General features: G+C 59.9%; 1 protein-coding gene across 10 annotated transcripts in view; it reads left to right on the top strand.

Moving 5' to 3' along the window:
• The window catches only part of ZMIZ1 (zinc finger MIZ-type containing 1), a 230,700-nt gene that overhangs the window by 178,365 nt on the left and 31,140 nt on the right, over positions 1–21,195 (top strand). For 9 of the 10 annotated variants that reach the window (XM_077895172.1, XM_077895180.1, XM_077895177.1 and 6 more), the window contains one exon: positions 16,916–17,060. In XM_077895172.1, coding sequence (XP_077751298.1) covers positions 16,916–17,060 — 145 coding nt within the window. Of the gene's footprint in view, positions 1–16,754; positions 16,822–16,915; positions 17,061–21,195 lie in introns of those variants that run through there. The other variant, XM_077895178.1, reaches the window with a different exon arrangement.

Below are 21,195 nucleotides of genomic sequence, written 5' to 3' on the forward strand. Positions count from 1 at the left end.
CCCCGTGCGGCCTCTTACGCTTACACGTAATGAAGTAGAAAGAGTTGAAATACAATTAAAACCTCAGCTCCTCTCAGGAGCCACATTTCAGGGGCTCGGCCGTCACACGTGGCCTACGTGGCTCCGGTCTGGACAGTGCGGACAGAGGCCACATCCATCAGCGAGGAGGGTGTGTCAGACAGTACTGCACTGTGTCATCACCCCCATTTCATAGGTCAAGGGGTCGAGGACTAGATCAGTGACATGTCCCCCTCGGAGTCCCAACGGGAAAGGAGGGAGCTTGGGACTTAGACCCGAGCCCACAGCTAAATCAACATGTTGAGCTCTCTTGCCGGCGCCTTCACGAGCCGTCCGTGGGCTTCCTAGTGGCAGGCAGTGTCTGCTTGTCGGTCCCCCCACCGTCCCCCCCGCCCCTCCCCGCCGTGCCCAGCTCGAGGCCTGCCCCAGGGTGGGCACGTGGCACGTGTCTGCTGAGTGGATGGTGGAATGCATAACAATGAGCTCTGCCTGCTAAGACTTGGGTGCACACTTAAGTCCCCTCCTGCAGGAGGAGGCACAGAGCCAGCTGCTGAGGAGTGATGGATGGCCCCTCTCCAGAGATAAATGTGGCAGTCAAGGTAATCGGATTGTGTGTGACGGTCTAATTTGTAGGCGAGGGTAGGAAGCGCCCAGCCATGCCTTGCCCCAGCCGCCCATATTAGTTTAATCAAATGCCCAGTATCTAAATGACTAGGCCCCAGTGATGGATGATCTGAGCTTTGTTAAATGCTGTTGCCCTGTCAAACCAAACTTCCCAAGGCCCTGCCAGGCTCCTGGGCTCTTTAATTTGTTTTTTTCTTGCTTGGTTATCTCTGCATGGGGCAGAAAAGGGGGGCTGGGGCTCTTCTGCCTGTCTTTAAGTCTCTGGTTTTTCAGGCGGGAAGAGGAAGAGGCCAGAGCTGGGGGAGGAGTGAGATGGAGTCACCTTCCACCTCTTCTGAGAAGTCCTCCTGGGTCACTACACACAGTCCGGGGGTGCCTTGCTCCCTAGAGCCCTTGAGTCTGGGCCTCACCGTGCGCTGTGTGTCCCCTGTCTCTTCCAGACCCTCCCACCACGCCGGGCTCGCTTTTTCATTCTCTTAATGGGGGGATCTCAGTAGAGCAGTTTCTCACTCTGATGCTGGAAAACTTCCCAGCTTTCCTGTACGGTTAGTGCTTGTGGCCTCCGTTGAGAGCCTTCCTCCATCCCAGGCTCGTGGAGATAGTCTCCTACCCCGTCTTCTAGACCATGTTACGGTGTGTTTTGTTTTGTTTTGTTTTTTTGTCTGCGGTGTGAGGTAAGGATCAAGTTTCCAGCCTGGTCATCGTGTGCTCTGAGCATCTCCCGTGTGCCCCCCCAGAGCAAGCTGGATCCTTGGAGAGACCAGAGATAGAAAAGGCTCCGTCCTGTCCTCCAAGAATGACAGTCTATTTGAGCTGCACCATATGTTCTTAGAAAGAAGGTTGAGAACAGCGTGTATAACACGCCACCCTCTGCGTCAGGGCGGGGCCTGCCCACACGCACCGTGGCCCAGTCCAGCTTTTCCGTTCGTGTCGTCACCCGTGTGTCGGTCATTGTTCTAGGCGCCAAGGGTGTGGCAGTGAACGCAGCGCGTGGAAGCCCCTGCCGGGGGAGAGCTTTTGCTCCGGTGCAGGGAGAGGGGTGGCAGGAAATAAATGCAAGAAGAAGTGGAAGGGAGTAAGTGCTGTGCAGGATGACCAGCCAGGGGAGGGAGGCAGAGGACGTTGGGGCGGGTGGGGTGGGGGGCAGGGGTCTCAGGCTAGATGCGGAGAGGTCAGGGAAGCCCTCACCCAGGAGGTCAGGGAAGCCCTCACCCAGGAGCGACTGTGGGGTGAGGGGATGAACCATGCAGATATCCAGGGTGCGAACCTTCCAGCCAAGCATGGCTAAGGCCATGATGACGTATGTGAACAGCTCTGGAAGGAAAACCCAGAGCTGCGCTAGCAAGAGTCCCCTGGTTGAGAGGAGCTAGGCAACAAGCCTGGGGCCGGGGAAGACTGTTCTTCGCGACGTGTCCTCTATCCCCTCCGTTTGTAATCGCGTGCACACGTGACTTCTTCAGAATCACGTTGGAAAGTTTAAAGAGGGGAGGTGGTGAGACTTAGCGGAGATGGAACCACCAGAAGCTGTGGAAAAATGAGAGATCGGGAGGCCAGCAGACGCCGGCCCCGGTGCCTCTTCGGGTCTGCGCCTGAAATGTTAGCTTTAGAAGGAGACGGTATTTGTGTATCACGTAGGTAAAAAGGAACAGCATTAGTGAAAAATGAACAGTCCCTTTCTGCCGGTTGTTTTGGCTGGCCGTCTTTGGGCAGGTTCCTTAACCCCTCTGAGTGCCAGTTTCCTCCTAGAAAATGGGAGTCATGATCTTGACATCACAGGACTGTCGGGAAAACAAACAGAGAAAAGGGATGTGTCGAGTTTCTGCCTGGCTTGCCGTTGACCTTCACGAGGGCATGTCCCTACACGGCCTGGCGCTCAGGGCAGAGGCGGAGAGGGCGTGTCCCTGTTCTCCGATCCTCCGAGGGCTTGAGATCCCAGGCAGGTCCTGGCTGTGCCTTCCAGCTCCTTCCAGCTCCCTCCGAGGCAGCTGGGCTGGCTCCCGACCCCCAGGCGGCTGGCCGTCCAGACCCTGTGGCCCTGCTGGTGGTCAGTGGTGTGGCCAGCAGGCCCTTGAGAGCATCCTCAAGATCCAGCTTGGCCAGCTGGTGCCTGCTGGACTAGGGCCAGCCGGTCCTCTGGCTCCGATGCCCCTGCCCGCCCCGGTGTTTCCTTCTCTCTGGGTGCTGTGTTAATTTTTCATGGCTTCCATCAGAGGCAGAAGGCAGAGAGCCGTTTCCTGCAGGGAGAGAGCAGGCGCTGGAGTGGGGAGGAGGGAGGCAGAGCTGCGTGGTGATTAAACGCTGCAGAGACCTCAACTAATGACGGCTCCCTCCCCCAGCTGCTCTGAAGGAGAAACAGGGAGCCAGGCCTGAGCCAACGGTGGCCCAGGCTGCTGCCTGCCACCCCGACCCCACCCCACCCCGCCCCACCACCCTACCTGGGGCTGCCTCCTGAGAGCCACAGTCATCCTGAGCCCTGCAGGACCAAACACAGTCCTCCGTGAGGCTGACCCCAAGGTGGGGAGGGCTCGGGGTCACACAGCCAACACACTAGCAGGTCGCGGGGAGACGGTAGCAGTTGCCTCATGGGGTGTAGGCTTGCATGAGACAGTGTGTGCAGAGTGCTCAGGACCGGGCCTGGCCTGAGTCGAGTCCTCCAAACACAGGAGCCACCGTCGGGGTTTCCCGGTTGCACCTCCACGGCAGATAGGTGAGGCTGGCTTACATGCAAGTGGAGACAGGTGCATAAAGCTCTATGCACCAGGGTCTCGCCCGAGACCACACAGCTCACAGCAGGTAGATGAAACAGGGACTCACCCACCCTGGACTCCCTACCCAGTGTTTTTCTGCCTGTGCCAAGGCCAAGGAGAAAGCGCCCAGGGTCAAGCCTCCAGGGCCTTGAACGTAACAATCAAGGAAGTCAGCAGCAGTGTGGGAGACCATGTGCCAACCAACAGTTCCCCTTGGCCTGAAAGCTGGTGTACATTCTGAACCCAAAGAGGGAAGGGGAAGAATTATTCCTTCTTTCTCTGTTCATGCAGCAAATGGCAACTGAGCTGGCCCCTCTGTCTAAACAGTGGTTCTCAGAGTGGGGTTCTCAGACTGGCGGCATCAGCATCGCCTGGGAACTGGCCAGAAATGCAAATTCTGGGGCTCCGTCCCACCCCCACTGGATCAGACACCCCACCAGAGGGTGAGGCCTTCTAGATGATTCTGAGGCACAGGCAAAATTGGGAACCCCTGGCCTAGAGATCCAGGGGGTTCGAGTCCTGGCCTGGGACCTCAGCATCCAGGACACCAATTCACCCAGACATCCCCCAGGTGTGTCACACTCTGAGAAACAGGTGCAGCCAGGAAGCACTATATGTAAATGGAATTCTTATAGATGATTATTTTCATCGCAACAAGGCAGCTGGATATTTAAAGAAACCTCACAGAGAATCATTTCATCTCAAAGGAGCTTCTACAGAGAGGAAATTCCTCTCCCATTTCCTGCCCACCCCCCTCCCCAGTGTTCTAGAAATTCATTCTCCAAGTCATGCTTTCCTTTGAGTGGTGTCCACCTATCCATAACCAAAACAGGTAGACAGTATAACACAGGGTCACCAAAATGCACCAGGGGCCCCAGCAGTGTAGCAAAGGCCAGTGGGACCAGTGTAGTGTTTCAGGCAGCCAGGTTCCCCACGGCCAACCCCTGCTGGGCACCCGGAGAGGTGGTGACAGCCAGGCATGGGTGGTTTCCAGGGCTCCCTCCAACATCCACCTTCACAGGGTTTCTCAGAAAACAAGTGATGCACTAGGAAGCCCAGACAGAAACACCAAATATACAGGTGATGGGCTGCTCTAGTTGGATACGTGGATAAGAAGGGGAAAGGAAAAAAAAACCTTGCAACACAGTTGTTCCAGACAGAGAACCCACTGGAAGGTTGTCCTCTCCCCCAGTGTGGGGCTAGGTTACCTCCCTGATTTGCAGAGTGCCGGCAGCTGGAGCAAGAACTCTGTGTCCACCTCTAAGCCACCTGCCTGTGACTCAAGCCTTTGCACAGCTCGGGCTCCCCTTCAGGAGCCCAGCCCCAGGGAGGATGGACAGACGAGCCGTCCGCCTCTCTTGTACTGTGGACCTGAGATTCTTGCAGGATGATGAGGTCACTCGGGCAGGGGAAGCAGAGGAGGGTTGGGGGTTGGGGGTGGTCCACACGGCTGCAGGCAGGAGAGCCGGGGATCTGGTCAGCAGGTGTGTCCTGAACGTGCTCTCTCAAAGAGCACAGAGTGACCTTAAAGCCATTCTCAGGAGGCAAGTGTGTGGATCACCAGGCCACGTGCCACCTGCCCCAGACCTGTCTCTCTTGTCCTTGTCACCGTGGTACACACTCTGTCAGTCACTCCAAGGCTGGGGAGCTTTCTAGCTGGTTCCTTAAGAGAAACAGAGGTGCCCAGGGAGCAGCACCTTCCCAAGGCCTGGTCCTGGAACTCCAGGAGGGTCTCCTGGCTTTGGGAGCCCAGGCTAGGTGAGAGGGAACCTTCATTTGAGGGTCTTGGGGTTGGTTGGATGAGGATCAAGAGCACCTGGGTTTAGCCGTGGGGACCAGAACTAACGGTGGGGGTGCACAGCCGGGCCTCTTAGCACCCAGACTCACGGCTGTCTTCCCTTCCTTGAAAGTGGACACGCTGGGTGTTTAGACTTGGCTTCTGGTTGAGCCTGGAAAGGCCTGGCTTCACTCTGACCCCTTCTTATGCTGGGAGCAGGAAGGCCTGGACCACCTGCCAAGCACTGAGCTGGGAAGCTTCAGGAAAGCCAACTAACTACTCAGGGCAGAAACTGATGCCCCTGCCCCTGCCCCCGCCCCTCCAGTTTCCTTAGAGTGAGCAATGGGCAGTGGTGTTCAGGCCGCAGGAGAAACTATATAGACAGGATAGAAACAGGCTCTCCAGGTAGTGCCTGCTGGATTGAGGGGCACGTGGGTTCTGTGGCTCCCAGGGATACGCTCTGTGCCCATATGGCCCAGGTCTGGTCTTGCAGACCCCGCAGGAGTGTCATCCCGGGGTCAGCAGGGTGGGGAGAGCACCCTCCGTGCCCTCGGCCTCTGGGCTCTCCTCTGCCTTGCCTGGGTGCTGCCTCGGAGAGAAATGGAGCTGGGGAGACTCGTGACTCTCAGGACCCTCCTCCCAGTGGGTATTCTGGTCAAACCTTGGGTAGCCAAAGGGATCTGTCCTGTTGAAACCCATGTCCTCCCAAAATACAGGGTGGGGGGTGGGCAGATGCACAGAGGCCATCTGGCTTCAGTCTGTCATGGGGGTGGGGGTGGCTCAGGGCCCCGCCGCCCTTCCTGGGATGCTTGCTTTCCTGTAGATGCTGGGTAATTTTCGGGGGGGGGGGTGTCTAGATCCCTAGATCCCTGCCCTTACTCTACTACCAGCAGGTAGCCCTGGGGTCAGAGGAGGGAGTCCTGCCTTGGTCCCAGCCTGCCACAAGCTCCCCTGTGCTTGAGCCAGGTTCCCTAGCTTCTCTGTCCCTGCCGTTCCTCTCTAAGATGGGGGCTGTGACTACCCCAGTACCGGGCAGTTTAGGAGGGCCCAGGGGGTGGGTGCAGGGGCACAGGACCCAGTGATGGCTCCCTACCAGCTGGGCTTAGTGGCCGCAGCCCTTTGGCACCTGCCTTCTGTCCCAGCCCACCCCTCAGGCTAAGGAAAAGGAGGCATTGTCTCTCCGATGAAAATAGCCCCTTGAGCTGGTTTTGGGGTGTCTTCTCAATTAAACGAGGTTATCCTGGAAGGCTCCAGATGGTGGTGTGAGGCAGGCAGGGATTTTCCAGGCTGGGATTTTCCTAAAGCCCACAGACAGGCTCAACCTGTCTGGCATCTCCTCCTGGGCCCGACTGTCCTGCCCGGCAGGATGAAGGATGGGCGAACCGGTTTGGGAATCCTCCCTGCCAGCTCCGGCTCTGAGGTCCCCTGGAGTTCAGTTCCCAGGGTGAGTTCACATGCCTTGAGACTCCTAGCTCCTGCCAACCCAGGCAGCCCCTGGGGGGAGGGGGTGGGAGCATGTGAGGAGTGTTCTGGGAGGAAGGGCACAGCCCAGAGGCCCTCCCTGGCCAGGCAGGGACCTGAGACGACAGGCTGCCGAGCACAGGGACGGGAGCGGGGGCCAGACGGGGCAGGCCATGAGCCTTCGTGCACATCCATAGCCAGCAGGACCGCAGCCCGCTCAGCCCTCCCTGCACCGGGGCCTAGGGCGTGCAGGGGGGAGGGGGCATGGAGGAGGGCAGGGTCGCTGGCAGCCAGAGGGCCAGCAGATGATTCCTCCTTGTTCTGACTTTCTTGGCCACAGAGTGATGAGAGATGACAGAGCAGGGAGCCGAGTGTGGGAATGATCTAGCACACTGTCCTCCGTGTGCTGCTGCTGCTGCTGCTAGTACAATGATACAGCTGTTTTGCAGGAGAGTAAGACTTTTCCCCCAAGGAAAACATGTCTTGTTTTATAGTCCAAGGGTTAGCTGTCAGGGCCACCAAGGTCCAGCCTACAACCCCCCAGGGACAATGTTTTCTGTAACCGGAGAGAAGTCCTACCCCAGCAGCAGAAACCACAAAGTCCTCCCCTCCTGCCGACCCCCTCCTGGGCCCCCATCACCCCTGGGTCCTGCACACACCAGCTCCCAGACCTCAGCTCTGGGCTCCCAGCTTTATTAGTTGGGGTGCCTGGGCGAGGTGAGATGTCTAGAGCCCTTTCCATCTATCACCCGGGGACAGCGGGATGGAAGTGTCCAGGCCAGACGCCTGTGAGGACAGGCGGTTCCTACCACCACCCCAAAGCACCTGCAGGATTGAGAAGGGTGGAGGCTGGCCTCAGCCCTGAGAGACGTGACCCCATTACGAGAGCAGAGCTGGTTCACAGAGCTGCAGACTTGAGGGAGCACGGCACCCACGCCCGCGCCTTACATATGGCCCAGAGAGGGAGGAAGTTGCCCGAGGTCACACAGGAAGTTGGTGGCAGACCGAGGACGAGACGCTGGGAGGGCGCTGAATCACGGACAGGGGGTAGGCAGGAGGCACAGAGCTGCCTCCTGGGAATGTGCCTGTTCTCGGATCTGTGACATCACAGATTCTGGGGGATGAGAGAGAAGCCATCCTGGGCCAGCAGCGGGGTCGCTGTCCTGTGGTGTGGGTCGTGGTTGAATCACCTCCTCTTGGGCCTCTGTTTCTGCTCCGTAAAACACAGACAGCCTCATACTTGGCCAGCCCCGTGCTGGCCTGGCGGTTTGTGGGGCTCGGTGAGGCAGAGGGTGCCAGGCAGATGAGAGAAGCCAGGGGCTGTTCCTGCACCCTCCTGATCCCATCAGGTCCTCCCTGTCCACGCTAGGGCAAAGTCCCCCCGCTTCACAGGCAGGCACCTGGGGTCACCCGGCTGGCCCCATGGGCCCAGTGGCCATGTTCGGGCTGACACCGGGCCTCCTGCAGCCCAGCAGTTGCTGATCCTAACTCTGACCCTTCGTGGTCATGTGCGTCCTGTGCTGTTTTCTGGGGAGGAGATGACCCAAGAGAATGGGCAGGGAAGGGCCCCTCTTTCCATTTGTGGGGGCACCTAGCAGAGGAACCCCCCGCCCCGCCCGAGGAAGGGAGGCAAAGGAACAGCTCCATGGCCAGCTCTGTTCCCAGGGGTCATGGGTTGGAGCAGGAATCCTGCCCCTCATCCCTCCTCCTGCTAGACACACAGAGGGATGTGGACCGAGGGCAGCCAAGGCTCTGCCCAGACCTCCCAGTTGACCCGCCCCTTGTTTGGGGCCAGAGGACGGGCCCCTCGTCAGCTGCTCAGTTGGCCCAGCTGGAGAGGAGGGCTGCGCAGTCCACCCCCGACGGCCCCGCTCCCAGGCACTCCTGACAGAGGAGTCCGCCCCGCCTGGCCACCTGCCCCGCGTGGCCCAAGAGCTGGGTCAGGAGTGAGCAGCTTCTGGGCCTCAGAGACGTGGAGGCCTGCCATCTGCCTGATTCAGAGAGGCTGGCAGGGGAAGCGGAGGGCGTGGGCATAGCTGGGAGCTGGGGAGCGACGCTGCCTGCCCAGAGAGCACCAGTGCGAAGGAGGTGATGCAGGGCTGGGTCTGAGGTGTGGAGGCATTTTTGCGATCCTCACGGACATGAGTGAAATGAATTGTATTTTATTTGAGCAAAAGCACATAGATGGGGAGACAGAGAAGCCTCTTAACCCTAAAAGAAGGAGCATGTGCTCGGTGACAAAAAGAGAACAGTTTATGTGCATGTCGTCCTTCCTATAACGCCAGGAGTCGTGCTGGCCTGTCCTATGCCTTAGCTGGTTTAATCCCGACAGCTTAGGAGGTACATAATATTTATTATCCCCATCTTACCCAAGGGAAAACCAAAGCACAGAGAGGTTAAGTGGCTTGCCCCCAGGTCACACAGCTGCCGAGGGGCCGAGCTGGGATACCAACACCAGCTGACTGGCTCCAGGGTGTATGTTCTCGGCCACTGGGAGGTCATCAGCATTTGACAGCTTCTGACTTCCCAGCCCAAAACCTGGCACAAGACTGGCCGTTTCTTACACATGATGTAAAGCTTGTGTCCTTGCCTGTGAACAGGGGTTCCTCTTATTGTCTCCCACTTTACGGATGTCACGGAAAGACCAGACCACACCTGAGTCATGTCAACAGCCCCCCATGTCCTCCTTCCCCATCCGCCCTCCCCTCCTGGCCCTTACTACTCATTTTCCCTGCACGCTGTGGGGAGTGGGATCCTGGGTCCCAGGCGCAGGCAGGGGCCCCACAGTCTCTGACTCCCAAGCTTCCCCGGGCGGCGGCCCCAGGGCCCCGTGGTTGGGAGATAAAAGAGAAAGATCAGAGACTGGGAGAGCGGGGCCTGGTCCGGAGGCAGGAGGAGGAAGAGCAGCAGCATGGCCAGGGAGCCCTGGGTGAGGTGCTCTGGGGAGGCCGAGGCCTTCCCCTGTGGGGTGGACAACGTCAACATGAACGCCAGCGTCACTCGTGAGCGGGGAAAACCCAGGGCGGCAGCCGGCCTCCCGAGGCGTAGGAGCTGATGCTTCTATAATCTGCTTACCTTTCCTTCCCCGTTTTGGCGTGGCCCACCAGAGGGTGCGGGTCACAAAACGGGTGGCGGTTGGCTCAGGTAGAGACGTTTGTGGATGGCAGCGCCAATCTCTGGACACATCGTGATAGGATTCAATGCAGGGCCGATGCTCCTGAGGCCAGGCCCCTGCCCCCGAGGAATGGAGGGAGGGATGGGGGGCTGCTGGCGGCTTTAGAAGCCACGGGGTGCCCGTCGCAGGTTTATCACCCTGACTGTCCGGCTCTTGGATGCAGCGAGTGTGGTCTGTCCATCCCTCCCATCTTCCGGGCGTCCGGTCATCCCGCTGTGATTCGTGTCAGTCCGTTGGTCGTATTGGTGCAGTGCCTGGGCCAGGGGGCATGCTGGGTGCTGGGGTTGCAGAAGCGAACCCCTCGGATTCCATTGTGGCCCGTGGGGCTCGCGGTTCCCCCCCCCCCCCCCCCCCCCCCCCCGGGTAGCCCGGCTCTCCTACTCCTCTCTGCATCCACGGAGCATCTACCATCTACCAGGCCGTGTGTGGCCTCCTCCGGGGATGCAGACTGGAAAGAGGTGGTCGGACCACATTTGTGGAAAAACTTCTGGCCGCCTTGCCTTGCCGAGTGTGGAGACGGAGACGGAGACGGATGGTGGGCTGGGCTCGTCGTAATTCAGGGGAGAAGGGACAAGGCTGCAGAAGGTGAATGGAACAGACGAGAAGCAAAGGGGACGCTCCGCGGACGGGAGCAGGCTGCCGTGGCCCCTGCCTGGGATGGCTGGGGCTGCCCCTGGGCTTCGGGTGGATGAGGGCACAGGAGGAACTGGGGCATGGGGGGCCTGGGGAGACCCCCAGGACGGGCCCCTGCTGCCCCTTCAGGGTCCCGCGTGCATTTAGTGACCTGAGGGCACAGAGACCTCTGAGAATGGGTCCTTCATGCTTCCCACGGAGCAGAGGGCTCCCCTGGCATGCTCCCTAGGGCTCTCTGTGCCTTGCCCTGCAAGACTTGTTTCTCACCCCCTTTCCCGGGGCACAGGGCACAGCAGCCGCCTCCTGGGCACACCTGGGTCCTGCCTGGCCCTGGGGCTCAGAAGAGCCTCCTTCCCTTTCTTCTTCCCTCTGTCCCTCTCCCTCCCTCTCCCTCCCCCTCCCTCTCTCCCTCTCTCTCTCACACACACTCCCTCGCTCACTCACATACACTCAGAGTTCCTCTGTTCTCCAGCAGCCTTTTAGCCGCTAAGATGCTCTTTGATACTTAATACGCCTTTGTTTCATTTTGCTTGTCGCCTCCCCGGGCTGCAGTGCATTCGATTATTTTCCGGCTTGGCCCTCACATCCAGGTCCCTGTGTCCTTCCCACCCCCACCCCCCGCCCCACACACGCCCCCCATGCGGCCCCCATCCCTTCCCAATCCCCAGACCTTCCCCCAGAACGAGCAGACCAGGCTTCTCGTGTCTGAACATCCCCTGCTCGCCTCCATAAAGAACAAACGCCTTGTTTCCTGTGGCCACTTGGCTGCCTCTGGTTCCTGGCTCCTTTTCAAGCTGGAGTCCAGCCTGGCAAGGGGCAGCCTTTCTCATGTGCCCGGGTGAGCTTGCTCACCCCTTTGATGCTCCAACTCCCAGACCCCAGCCTCTGCCTCTCCTCCACCCGCCTGCCCAGGGCTCATTGTCTGCTGGCTGCCAGGCTGCTCTGGAGAATGCAGCTGCACCCTCCCTACCTGGAACCTGGGCAATCCCAAATCCTGCCTCACAGCCTCCCCCTCCCTCACCCCGCCACCTCTCTGGTAAGACCTGCCCATCTGGGTGTCCTCTGCCAGGAGCTGCAGGTACCGTGACAAGTGCAGAGCCTGTCACTGTCCCCAGGGAGGACACATCTGGGACGAGCCAGGACTAAGCTGCCCTAGGACACAGCCACCTCAGACCCGCCCTCACTTTTACATCTGGTTTCTTCGGCTTGCCCCTCAAGCATACTGTGGTGGTAATGGCTACAGGGCGGGGGCAGGGGGGGTGGCCCGGAAGATTCTGGGGAGCAGATGTCTGCGACTTTCTCTCCCTGCCCTCCTTCAGACCTGCCCTCCCGTGCCCTCCTGATGCTCAGCCCTGGAGCTCATTTCTGCTTCTCTTTCAGAAGAGTCCGTGCTGCCTTAGCCATAGCATCTTCTGGCACAGGGGTCCCCTATGAATAGAAGATGCCCCCTAGGTTACACGGCTGTTTTCTACCACTAGGAAGGAAGTCACGCCACAAATTACACCACAATATGGCATCGACTGTAAGACACGTGCTGTGGGCAAATGACCCTAGTTGTTTTAAGTCTGCAGCAGGGCTGGAGTGGGGGTCCTGGTGTCCCTGTGGCTTCTTGGGTAAGCTGCAGAGACAAGTGCAGGCACTGGGCACCTGTCATGTCATCTCCCAGCCGGTGTCCCCTCTCCCTTCCACCGACCCTTAGGGCTACCGCCTTCCCTTTACAGTGGCCATCTGGAACTCGGCTGCTAGAGACCGTGGTCCACAGCCAGGCCAGGTAGGTCTTGGGTCGGTCTGGATCCCAAAGGAGCCCTCATTGAAGAAGGCTGCTGTTGGGCCAGGAATCCCATGGCAGATCCTAGGGAGGCCAAAATACGTCCCTTCCAGGGCTGAAGGTACCTTTCCACTGGCCGAAACGAAGTCAGGGCTGCCTCTAACGGGGGATTGACTTGTGTCTCAGGCAAAGCAGGGCACATGATATTGTGCTTGCTCTGCCCCTCGGTACCCACCTCAGCGGCTCAGAAGGGCGGGCAGGGGCAAGAGGCCACTCCGCAGAGCCCGCAGCGAAGCGAGCAGAGGGGCCCGGGCATCTGCTCCAGGGCCTGGGACTTACAGATGTCCAGCACCCACCCCAGCCCCTGTGCACTTCTGGAGCTGCACACCTCCCCAGGTCATTTGTCTCTGTTGTATGGTCACAAGTGGCCAGAGACACCAAAGCCCCCATCCTGGTGGCCGCTTATCTACCAACCAAGGTCAGTAATGCTGACTGTCATAGCCAACACGCGTATGGTCCCTGCTAGGGCGCACAGCTGTACCCGCACCACATGGTGGTAGCTCAGCTCATCCTCATGACTGCCCATTAGGTGGGCAGTAGAATCACTACCACCCCATTTTAAAGATGAGAAAACTGAGCCTCAGGAAGGGGTAGGCAGCTTGTTCAAGGTGACACACGGGATGGTGGAGACTGAGCTGGGATCAGGTCTCAGGGACTGGTCCCAAAACCGGTGCCTCACCAGCCCTCCCAGGGCTGTGCAAAGGGCATGGGATTAAAAAAAAAAAAAAAAAAAAAGGGCATGGGATTGACGGGCTGCTTTCCTGGGGCTACCGTGGGTTATAGGGCTCCTTTGTTCCTCTACCTACCCTCCCTGCCTTCCTGGCTTCTGCTTGGATACCCTGGCAGTGGATCCATGACGCCGATTTAGAGCTCACACCAACTCCCTGAGGCAGGCAAGCATCTGGTAAGCCCATTTCACGGATGGGGAAACGGGGCCTCCGACCATGAAGCAGCCTGTGCGAAATCTCAGAGCCAGGGAGCGGCAGGCAGGATCCAAGCCCCGTCAGCTGTGGGACCACACGGCCAGGGCACCTAGCCCCCCACTCCCCGAGGCCTGCCTGCCAGCAGCCCCTCCTCTGCCCTCTCCTGGGGCGGCATAGGCACTGGTGCCCGCTGGGGCTGCCTGGACGCCTCCTGGGGGGCCTGCGATGGCTTCCTCCCGCTCACAAGGCTCGTCCTGCCAGTGGGAACAGGGATCATCCACAGACCCTCACCTGCTCTCCAGAGAGCACAGCCCGTGCTTCCCTGGCCTCCACGCTTACCGCACCGCACGCTGTTTGAAGCACTTCGTAGGTGTTAGTGCCATTCCAGTGTCACGACTGTCCTAAGGAGTGAGCGTTAGTATCGTGATTATTCAACAGATAAAGAAACTGAGGCCCAGAGAGCTCATGTCATTTGCCCAAGGTCACGGAACTCTGAGTGGTGGAACCCAGATTGTCGGGGTGCGTGGGACTCCCCGGACCAGACGCAGGGCTGTCCGGGCAGTCGGAGGGGCGCTCCTGGGCCTACCTTAGCCCCTTCAGATGCCTGGTGTCTCTTCCTGAAACCCCGCCCACTGCGGGCATCCTTGTGCACACTACACCCAGCCTTCCCATCCCTCCCACCCCATCCGGGGCCTCTTCACACCTGGCCTCCCTCCCGAGTCCCAGAGCCTGTGCTCAGTGGTCCCTTTTCATTTCCCACCGCAGAGAGGGCCCAGAGCAGGGAGCCACAGGGCCAGACTGACGCGCAGGCAGGACTGTCCCCACGAGGGCACACTCGGCCGGCGCAGCGCAGACGGGGGCACACATGCAGTGCACACCCAGACACCTGCCCTGCTGGGCTGTTTCTGTCCTGTCCTTGTATGACCCCACACACACACCTGGCTCTGCCTGCCAGTCCTCCTGGGTCTCTGGCACTACCCAGCTTCCCTCTTCAGCCACAGATTCCCACATGTTGTCGTTACCAGCCTTTGCCCCACAACAGCTTGTACCAGCCCTCACGGCGAGAGAGCACGCACCATGGCTGTGCAGCCGCCACCGCATCCCCGCCAGCGTGGCCTCCATTCTAGCCCGGCTGCTTGGGCCCAGGAGGGGAGGGTGGCGGTGCCTTCCTCGCAGCCTGTCCTTTCCCCCCTCGCTTGTAGGAACCTGGCCGCCCTGGCACCTGTGTTGTGTCGTGACTGGCTAACACACGTCACATCTGCTCACGGCGTCCCAGACCCTTTGCAGCCAGGCCCTGCTGTGCCACCAGCTTCCTTTTCTTCTCTTTCCGGAAAAGCACTGCACTAGCGATAGGAAGTCAAGGGCCGTCCTTGACCAAGCAGGTGGGAGGGCTGTGACACTGGAGGGGAGCTCCCGCATGGCGCCGTGGCCCCCAGGAGGAGTGAGGGCTGGGAGGGGCGGCCGCGGGCAGCGGGCGGCACCATCTGGGGCCGTCCTTTGTGCTGGCAGCCGAGTAGTGCCTCCATCCCTCCATCACTGCGATCCAGCAGGCCTCGTGCTTGGCGTGCAAATGAGTTTCCAGATGCCCAGTGCCGCCCCCCACCCCCCACCCCACAAGAAGCGGTAACTAGGGGCTTGGGAGAAGAATGGAGCAATCTGGAAATTCATTTCTGCTTGTTCCAACCTCTCTGAATAGGCTGCCTCCCCCTCCAGCTGCAGCAGATGTGTGCTGGGTGCCCGCTTTAGGGGCGTTTCGCCACGGTTCTGGGCAGACGCACGCCAGGGTAGGGGCCTCTGGCAGCCTCCTCTCTGTGCAGGTGGTGGCGAGATGAGCCTCCCAGAGAGGGGCAGGACGCATCTTTTAAGACATAGCTCAGCCATTGGCACCTCCTCCCGAGGCAGAAACAGGTGCTCTCCTGGCGGGGGGGGGGAGGGGGCACAGGCTGATTTTCAGCCCATGCTTGCCTCCCTGGTTGGGTATCTTCGGGCACCCGAGAAGCAGGGCAAAGAATGCCCCCCCCGCCCCCATTCCCTGTGAGAACTACTGCCCTTCCCCTGCCCGGCAGCCCCTAGCGGTTCCCTAGGAACGGGTATGCGGCCCTCACAGGCAGCTCATGGCAGGACTGAGCGTGCAAGGCTCTCCGGCCAGTCCTCCCAGCTGCCTCTTGCCCCTGCCCACCAAGTGATAGGTAGGAGAGAACCCACCGCTCCCCACAATCGACAGAGCTGACGTGGGCCATGGGCAGGGTCTGACGGGGCTTCAGAGGGGGGGGTCCCAGCCCTGCCTCCCAGGTCCTCGGGCTAATGGGGCACCCTGTCCGGGATCTAAGTGGTTTCTGAAGTGCCAGCCCTGTGCAGCACGTCCAGGACTTTGTACTTCAAGGCATCTTCCCTGATGCCAGCTGAACACGGTACAGGGGTGGGATTCAGATGAGGCCTGAGGGCTTCCTCATTGAATTGGTGGGACTAGAGAGCAAGGCCACTGGGTTTTTGCCTTCTGAAGGGTTTCATCTGCTCTCCCACATGTTGGTCCAGGCTTGGACTTCACCACTAAGCGGGGTGCGCGTGGGGCAAGGGTGCCCTCCATGTGTCTGCTCTTCTAGCTGTGGTTATTGTGGGTGAGTGACTTCCCCCTCAGTCTGCTCATCTGGAAAACGGGCACAGCAGCTGGCCTTCTGGATCATGCAGGGCAGATTTAAACAAAAGGAGCATGTTGTACAGCATCTGGTTGGGGGGGCGGGCCTGGAAGGGAGGAAACAGGCTCTGCGTCCGGCAGGTGGCTGAGCGGTCGTGGTTCCGAAGGCTCCTGGCAGCCCAGCCAGGCAACTTCCAGAGGTCACAGGCCAGGCTGGCCCAAGTACTCACAGCAGGCATGGGGCAGTGGCCGGGCTCACCCCATTGGGCTCCCACACAGTGAGCAAGGGCCCCATGTACCCCCTCACCACACAGTCCAGGGAGGGAGGCAGGGCAGGGGTCACTCCTCTTCCCCTGCAAGCAAACTAAAGCCTAGAGAGGGTCTCTGAGCTCCCCTGGGTCACACAGCAGAGCTCCTACTCTTTGGACAATGGGCCAGCCAAACGGACCTGGAGGGTGCTCTTGGGCCCTGGTGACCGCATTAGGACAGTGAAGCCTGATTCTCCGGCACCTCGTTAGGTTCAGCTGCTTTTCTCTTGGTGTTTAAGGGCTCAAAGCCCAGATGTGGAGGGTCCCCGTTCGCTTCTGCCTTTGGTGGCCCCGGCCCCCCATGGCTTGGCCCCCACCCCACCTCTGGGCCACCCTCTGCCCTGGGAATCCTTAGTCCTCCTCAGCGTGGGTGCCCAGCAGCACAGGGATCTGCTGCAGGTCTCACTGGACGGGCGTGGGTACTTTTGCGAGGAGGAGTTCCAGGGAGAAGCCCGCAGGCACCCCGGGATGGTCAAGAGGCTCCAGGAAGGCTCCGGAGTCTGTGATTTTGCACCTTCCCCCCACCCCCCCAAGGAGAAGCCACGTTGAGCTGGCTGTCTTTGCTGAGAGAAGCCTGGGGAAGGCCAGCCCTTCCTAAGCACGCCCCCCACAGGCTCTGTGCGTTGGTCCCACCCTGCAGATGAGAGCACCAAGGCCTCCCCAGGAGGTGGCTCGCCGGGTACCGCACGAAGGTGGGGGCACCCAGTCTGGGAAGGCGAGGTGGGGGCGGGCGTGGCAGGGTGAGGTGGCCACAGGCCCCGCTGACCGTCCTGTCCTTCCTTGTAGCCCTGCTGTCCTCCTGGTGTGAGGAGCTCGGCCGCCTGCTGCTGCTCCGACATCAGAAGAGCCGTCAGAGCGACCCCCCCGGGAAACTCCCCATGCAGCCCCCCCTCAACTCTATGAGCTCCATGAAACCCACTCTGTCGCACAGGTGAGTGGGCATGCACCTCCAGGGGCGGGCCGGGGGCTGCTGGGTGGGCGCTGGGCAGCCAGGCCTCGGGCCCCCGGATCTCCTTGCAGGTGCCCCTCAGGGGGAAGACCTGGGGTGGGGGCCTCTGAGCAGCCATGAGGACGTCCCAGCTTTCCAAAAACGCAGTTGTTTTTTTAAATCCTGGTGAGCGAGTGCTGTTTCTCCCCCCACCGCAACAGAGCTTGCCAGCGCTGGTCTTACCCAGCTGCGGTGGAGGGCGCCCTCTTCTTCAGGATCTAGACTTTCGGGAGGAAAGTTAACTGTCCTGAGCGCGATCCTGAGCAGGGTCTTGGGCAAACCTGGAGGTACCCAGGGCCCAGACAGGGCTCGGGAATGTCACAGAGCCAGTGGTGCCTCAGAGCACCACAGAGCAGATGGGGACAGAGCCAGCCCAGGCCGACCGGGCAGGAGCTGAGTGAGGCTGGGCTGTCAGCATGGGGACAGGGCTGCGAGAAGCTCAGGGTCACGGGTGGGAAGGCCTCGGTGGAGGCCGGCGGGCACCCAGGAGCAGGCCAACCTGCCCACACCATCCTCAGAACCAGCAGGTGCCGCAGGTAACGATTCTGCAGTCCGCCTGCGTGCTCTACCCGTTGGCCCAGACCCGCAGGGCCTGACGCGCTGCCTGCTTCCCCTCGGCCGGTCCCGCTGGTGACAGGCTTTGGGGGCGGGGATGTACATTTGCTCTCACTCGTGACCCAGCCCAACCGAGGCCCCCTTGGCCCCGAGTGCTCCACCAGCCACCTGGGTCACGCTACGGAGGTGCTGCCACAAAGTGGGGCATTGGCCATGCTCTGCAGACTGACTTAGGGGCTTTTGGTTCTCGGAGCCAGGACGGAGCTGCCTAGGTGGGCGCCCTGCGCAGACAGGATGGCCTCAGCCCATGGTTCCCTGCCGCCTCGGTCGGAAGCACTTTGTGTGACGACAGGCCCCCCTCTCCTCACCCAGCATCGCTGCCTGGCCGCCCCCGCAGCCCGGCCTGTGACCACTCAGACTCAGGGCAGCCCCTCTTGTATGGGCGTTTCTTGGTGCTGGGAGGGGGTCCTGCTGGAATTTGGGCCAGGATATCTGTCATGGCATGGGACTTTGCAGGGCATTCTGTGTCTCGGCCCCCACCCACCTGGGTCTCCTAGTGCCCCCCTGCCCCCATGTTGTAAAAGCACCTTCCCCCATTTTGGAGGGTGAGGGTGTCACCTGTGGTTAAGAACCATTGCTCTAGAAAGGCAAAACCCACCTCTGGCCAACTTCCTCCCCTTGTCCTGGCTCGGCAATAAGCCGCAGGTCTTCTCGGGCTGGCCTGCTGCCACCGGCCGTGCACAGGCTGTGGCTTGTGATGCTCCCCTACCTTGATGTGAGCTGAGCCTCTCACCACTCCGCCCCGCCAGACCCACCCCGCCTCTCGTTGCCTCTCATCTCCCGTCCCGCCAGCCTTTCCTCCTCTGAGCCACTTCAGGAAAGCTGTCACTGCTGGTGGGCCAGGGCGCTGCAGCCCCACCAGAGGCCTGCCTCGGACCTGCTCGGCTGTGACCGTTCAGGCCACAGTACCACCAAGCCCTTTGCCAGGTCACCGCCGAGCCGAGCTGTAGGCATTAGACCGTCCTGTCCTGGAGATAACCAGGTGAAGGATGTCTGTGCTCTGGGAGCTGCATCTCACTAGCTGGGGACGTAAGACCCAGTGAGGCAAAACTGAGACCTGAGATTAAGGCAGGGTGAGGGTTAGGTGACAGGTAGGCCTGGCCTTGGGGTCAGAAGGAGAAAAATGTCTGGGCTGTCAAGAGGCTGCCCAGAGGACATGGGTGTTGACCTTCCAGGACTTGGTCCGAGAGCCGGCAGGTGCATTATGTGAGCTGGAACTGGCTTTCCCGCGGGGGGCTGAAAAGCTGCTGACTGGTACGCAGGGCCCTGCCACCTGTTGCAGCACCAGTCCAGCTCCTTGTATGTGCCCAAGAGTGATAGAGAAGGCAAAGAGGCAGCCTCTCAGAGAGCGGAGGGCCCTGCGCCCTGGAACATTCACTGAGAACTGCTGGTTGACCAGTTGCTTCCACGGAGCACGGCCTCCTCACAGAGTACTTCTGGACCGTTCCTCCTACCCCGATGGCAGAACTAGAAGGGAGAGCCGGCCCAGAGCAGGACGGTGACCTGCCCAAGAACACACAGGCAGCTAGGAGCAGAACGGGGGCGCTGAACCACATGCCCTGCTCCGCCCTTCACTCTGCTGCTGACCAAGATCAGCGAGGTGGTGTCTGGTGGTTGACCTTGCCCTGTTTCCCAATTCTGTAGGGAGTTGGGGCAGTTGAGACTGAAAGGAAGTGTCATGGGTTGAACAAGCACCAGTCCACGTCCCTGCAGGCCCCACACTGAGGCCCGCGGCACGTTGTGGCGGGTGATTTAAGGTTGGCCAGTTTCCACTTGTAGCTTCATGAATTTCCGGGAAAACCCCAATAGGGGGCATCACCTTTTAAGTCCTCCTGTAATTTCCCAAACAAGAGGGGAAAGTTGGTTAAAGAGAAAGTCAAGTACTTTTCACAGAGGAAATTTTTCTGGCCACCCCTCCCTCCACCACTGTATTGGATGACTTGGAGGACAGAGGCTCCTCCTGCCCTTTCAGTTAAGGACATTCTGAGCCACGGGGGAGATGTTCAGGATTTGGGGCCTGGAGGTGTGCGGGTGTCCGAACGCTCAGGGGTCCTTGTCTATAGGCTCTGAGGACAAGTGAATAGGAGAGGGTAGGGGAGCCCTGGAAGCCCGAAGCTCCAGCTGCCTCTGGGGGACCCCATGATGGTTGTGCTTCTGTAGCTCTGACACCATGGTCATGGCCACTGAGGGGAAGGGTTACAGGTGGAGGTGGGTGCTCATGTGAGGTCTCAGAAGGGTCAGGCTCCTGCAGCCCCATGGCCGTTGCTGAGGGGGACGGCAGTCAGGAGGAGGCGAGTGCCCACACATTGGGGCAGAGCTTTCTGGTCTGTGGAGCTGCCGTTTGGGAGTCGTCCTGAGTCTGGTCCTGCTGAGTGAGCCGGCGGTGGGTGCTGTAGGTGGGCGCCCAAGAGGCCAGCCCAGGCAGGAGGAGGCCTTGGGCCCTCAGCCCTGCAGCTGGACCTCTTCACAGCCCCAGCCGTGACCTGGCCCTGTTGCCAACAAACAATTGCTGCCTTCGTTCACGGATTTAAAAGAGTGGTTAAGAAGGCCGTTTGTGATAAGCGCATTGTCCATATGCAAATCAGTGCGGCAAAAGTAATTAAAAGCCTAATAAATCTTGTTTACGCTCTTAACTTAATTACAGCCCAAAGCCCGCCAGGGCTGGGGAAGACTCCAAAATCCAGGGGTGCCTCCCGTCCTCTTCCGGGTGAGGGGTTGGCGCCCCCCAGAGGACAGGTGCTGGGCTGCGGCCCCCAGGGGCTCCCCTCTGTGCAGCAGGTGGGGTGCAGGTGGGGCACAGGTGCCGGGCCAGGCCGCTGGGCATCAAGTGGCCGCTCAGCCATCTGACAGCTGGGGGGCTTTGGGCAGCTCTGTAGCCGCTCTGTGCCTCAGTGTCCTCATCTGTGGCCCCAGAATAACAGCAGTGCAGGGCTTCCAACTCGCTCGCCCCGCCAGCCGACTCTGATGCACTCACTTTGGTCAGCTGACAAAGAAGGGGTCCATCAGAGCTGACACCCCCCCCCCCAGCCTTCTCCTTTCCTTGGTCACATCGCACCACCTCCACTGCCTTGGTTGTTAGCTGTTTGTATGTAGCTCGTCCCAAAGCTCAGGCTGTCCCAAAGCTCAGGTCCATCTTCTTGCCCCCCCCAAATTTTTTTTTAAAGGGGGTAAGAAAGAAATGAAAGAGGGGGCTTGAAGGACCCATAAATCCTGCTCCCTCTGTTCCAGATTGCTAAGAAGATACAGGCTCTCTTCCTTTCCTGCTTCCTGTTGAAAAAATTTAAAACCCTCTAATATGCAGTTAGCTGCGTAGGTCCCTGTACGCTTCCTCACGGGGAGGGAAGGAAGCAGCCTGGGTAATTGTGATGATGGAGAGCACCGTTAACGTCTCCCCTAAATTAAAGAGGGTTGGAGCTTCAGCTTCTCACCGGCTTGGTGTTTGATTAGTGGTAACTCTGCAGCC

This window comes from Canis aureus, chromosome 4 (assembly GCF_053574225.1).
Source record: "Canis aureus isolate CA01 chromosome 4, VMU_Caureus_v.1.0, whole genome shotgun sequence".
Taxonomy (NCBI): domain Eukaryota; kingdom Metazoa; phylum Chordata; class Mammalia; order Carnivora; family Canidae; genus Canis; species Canis aureus.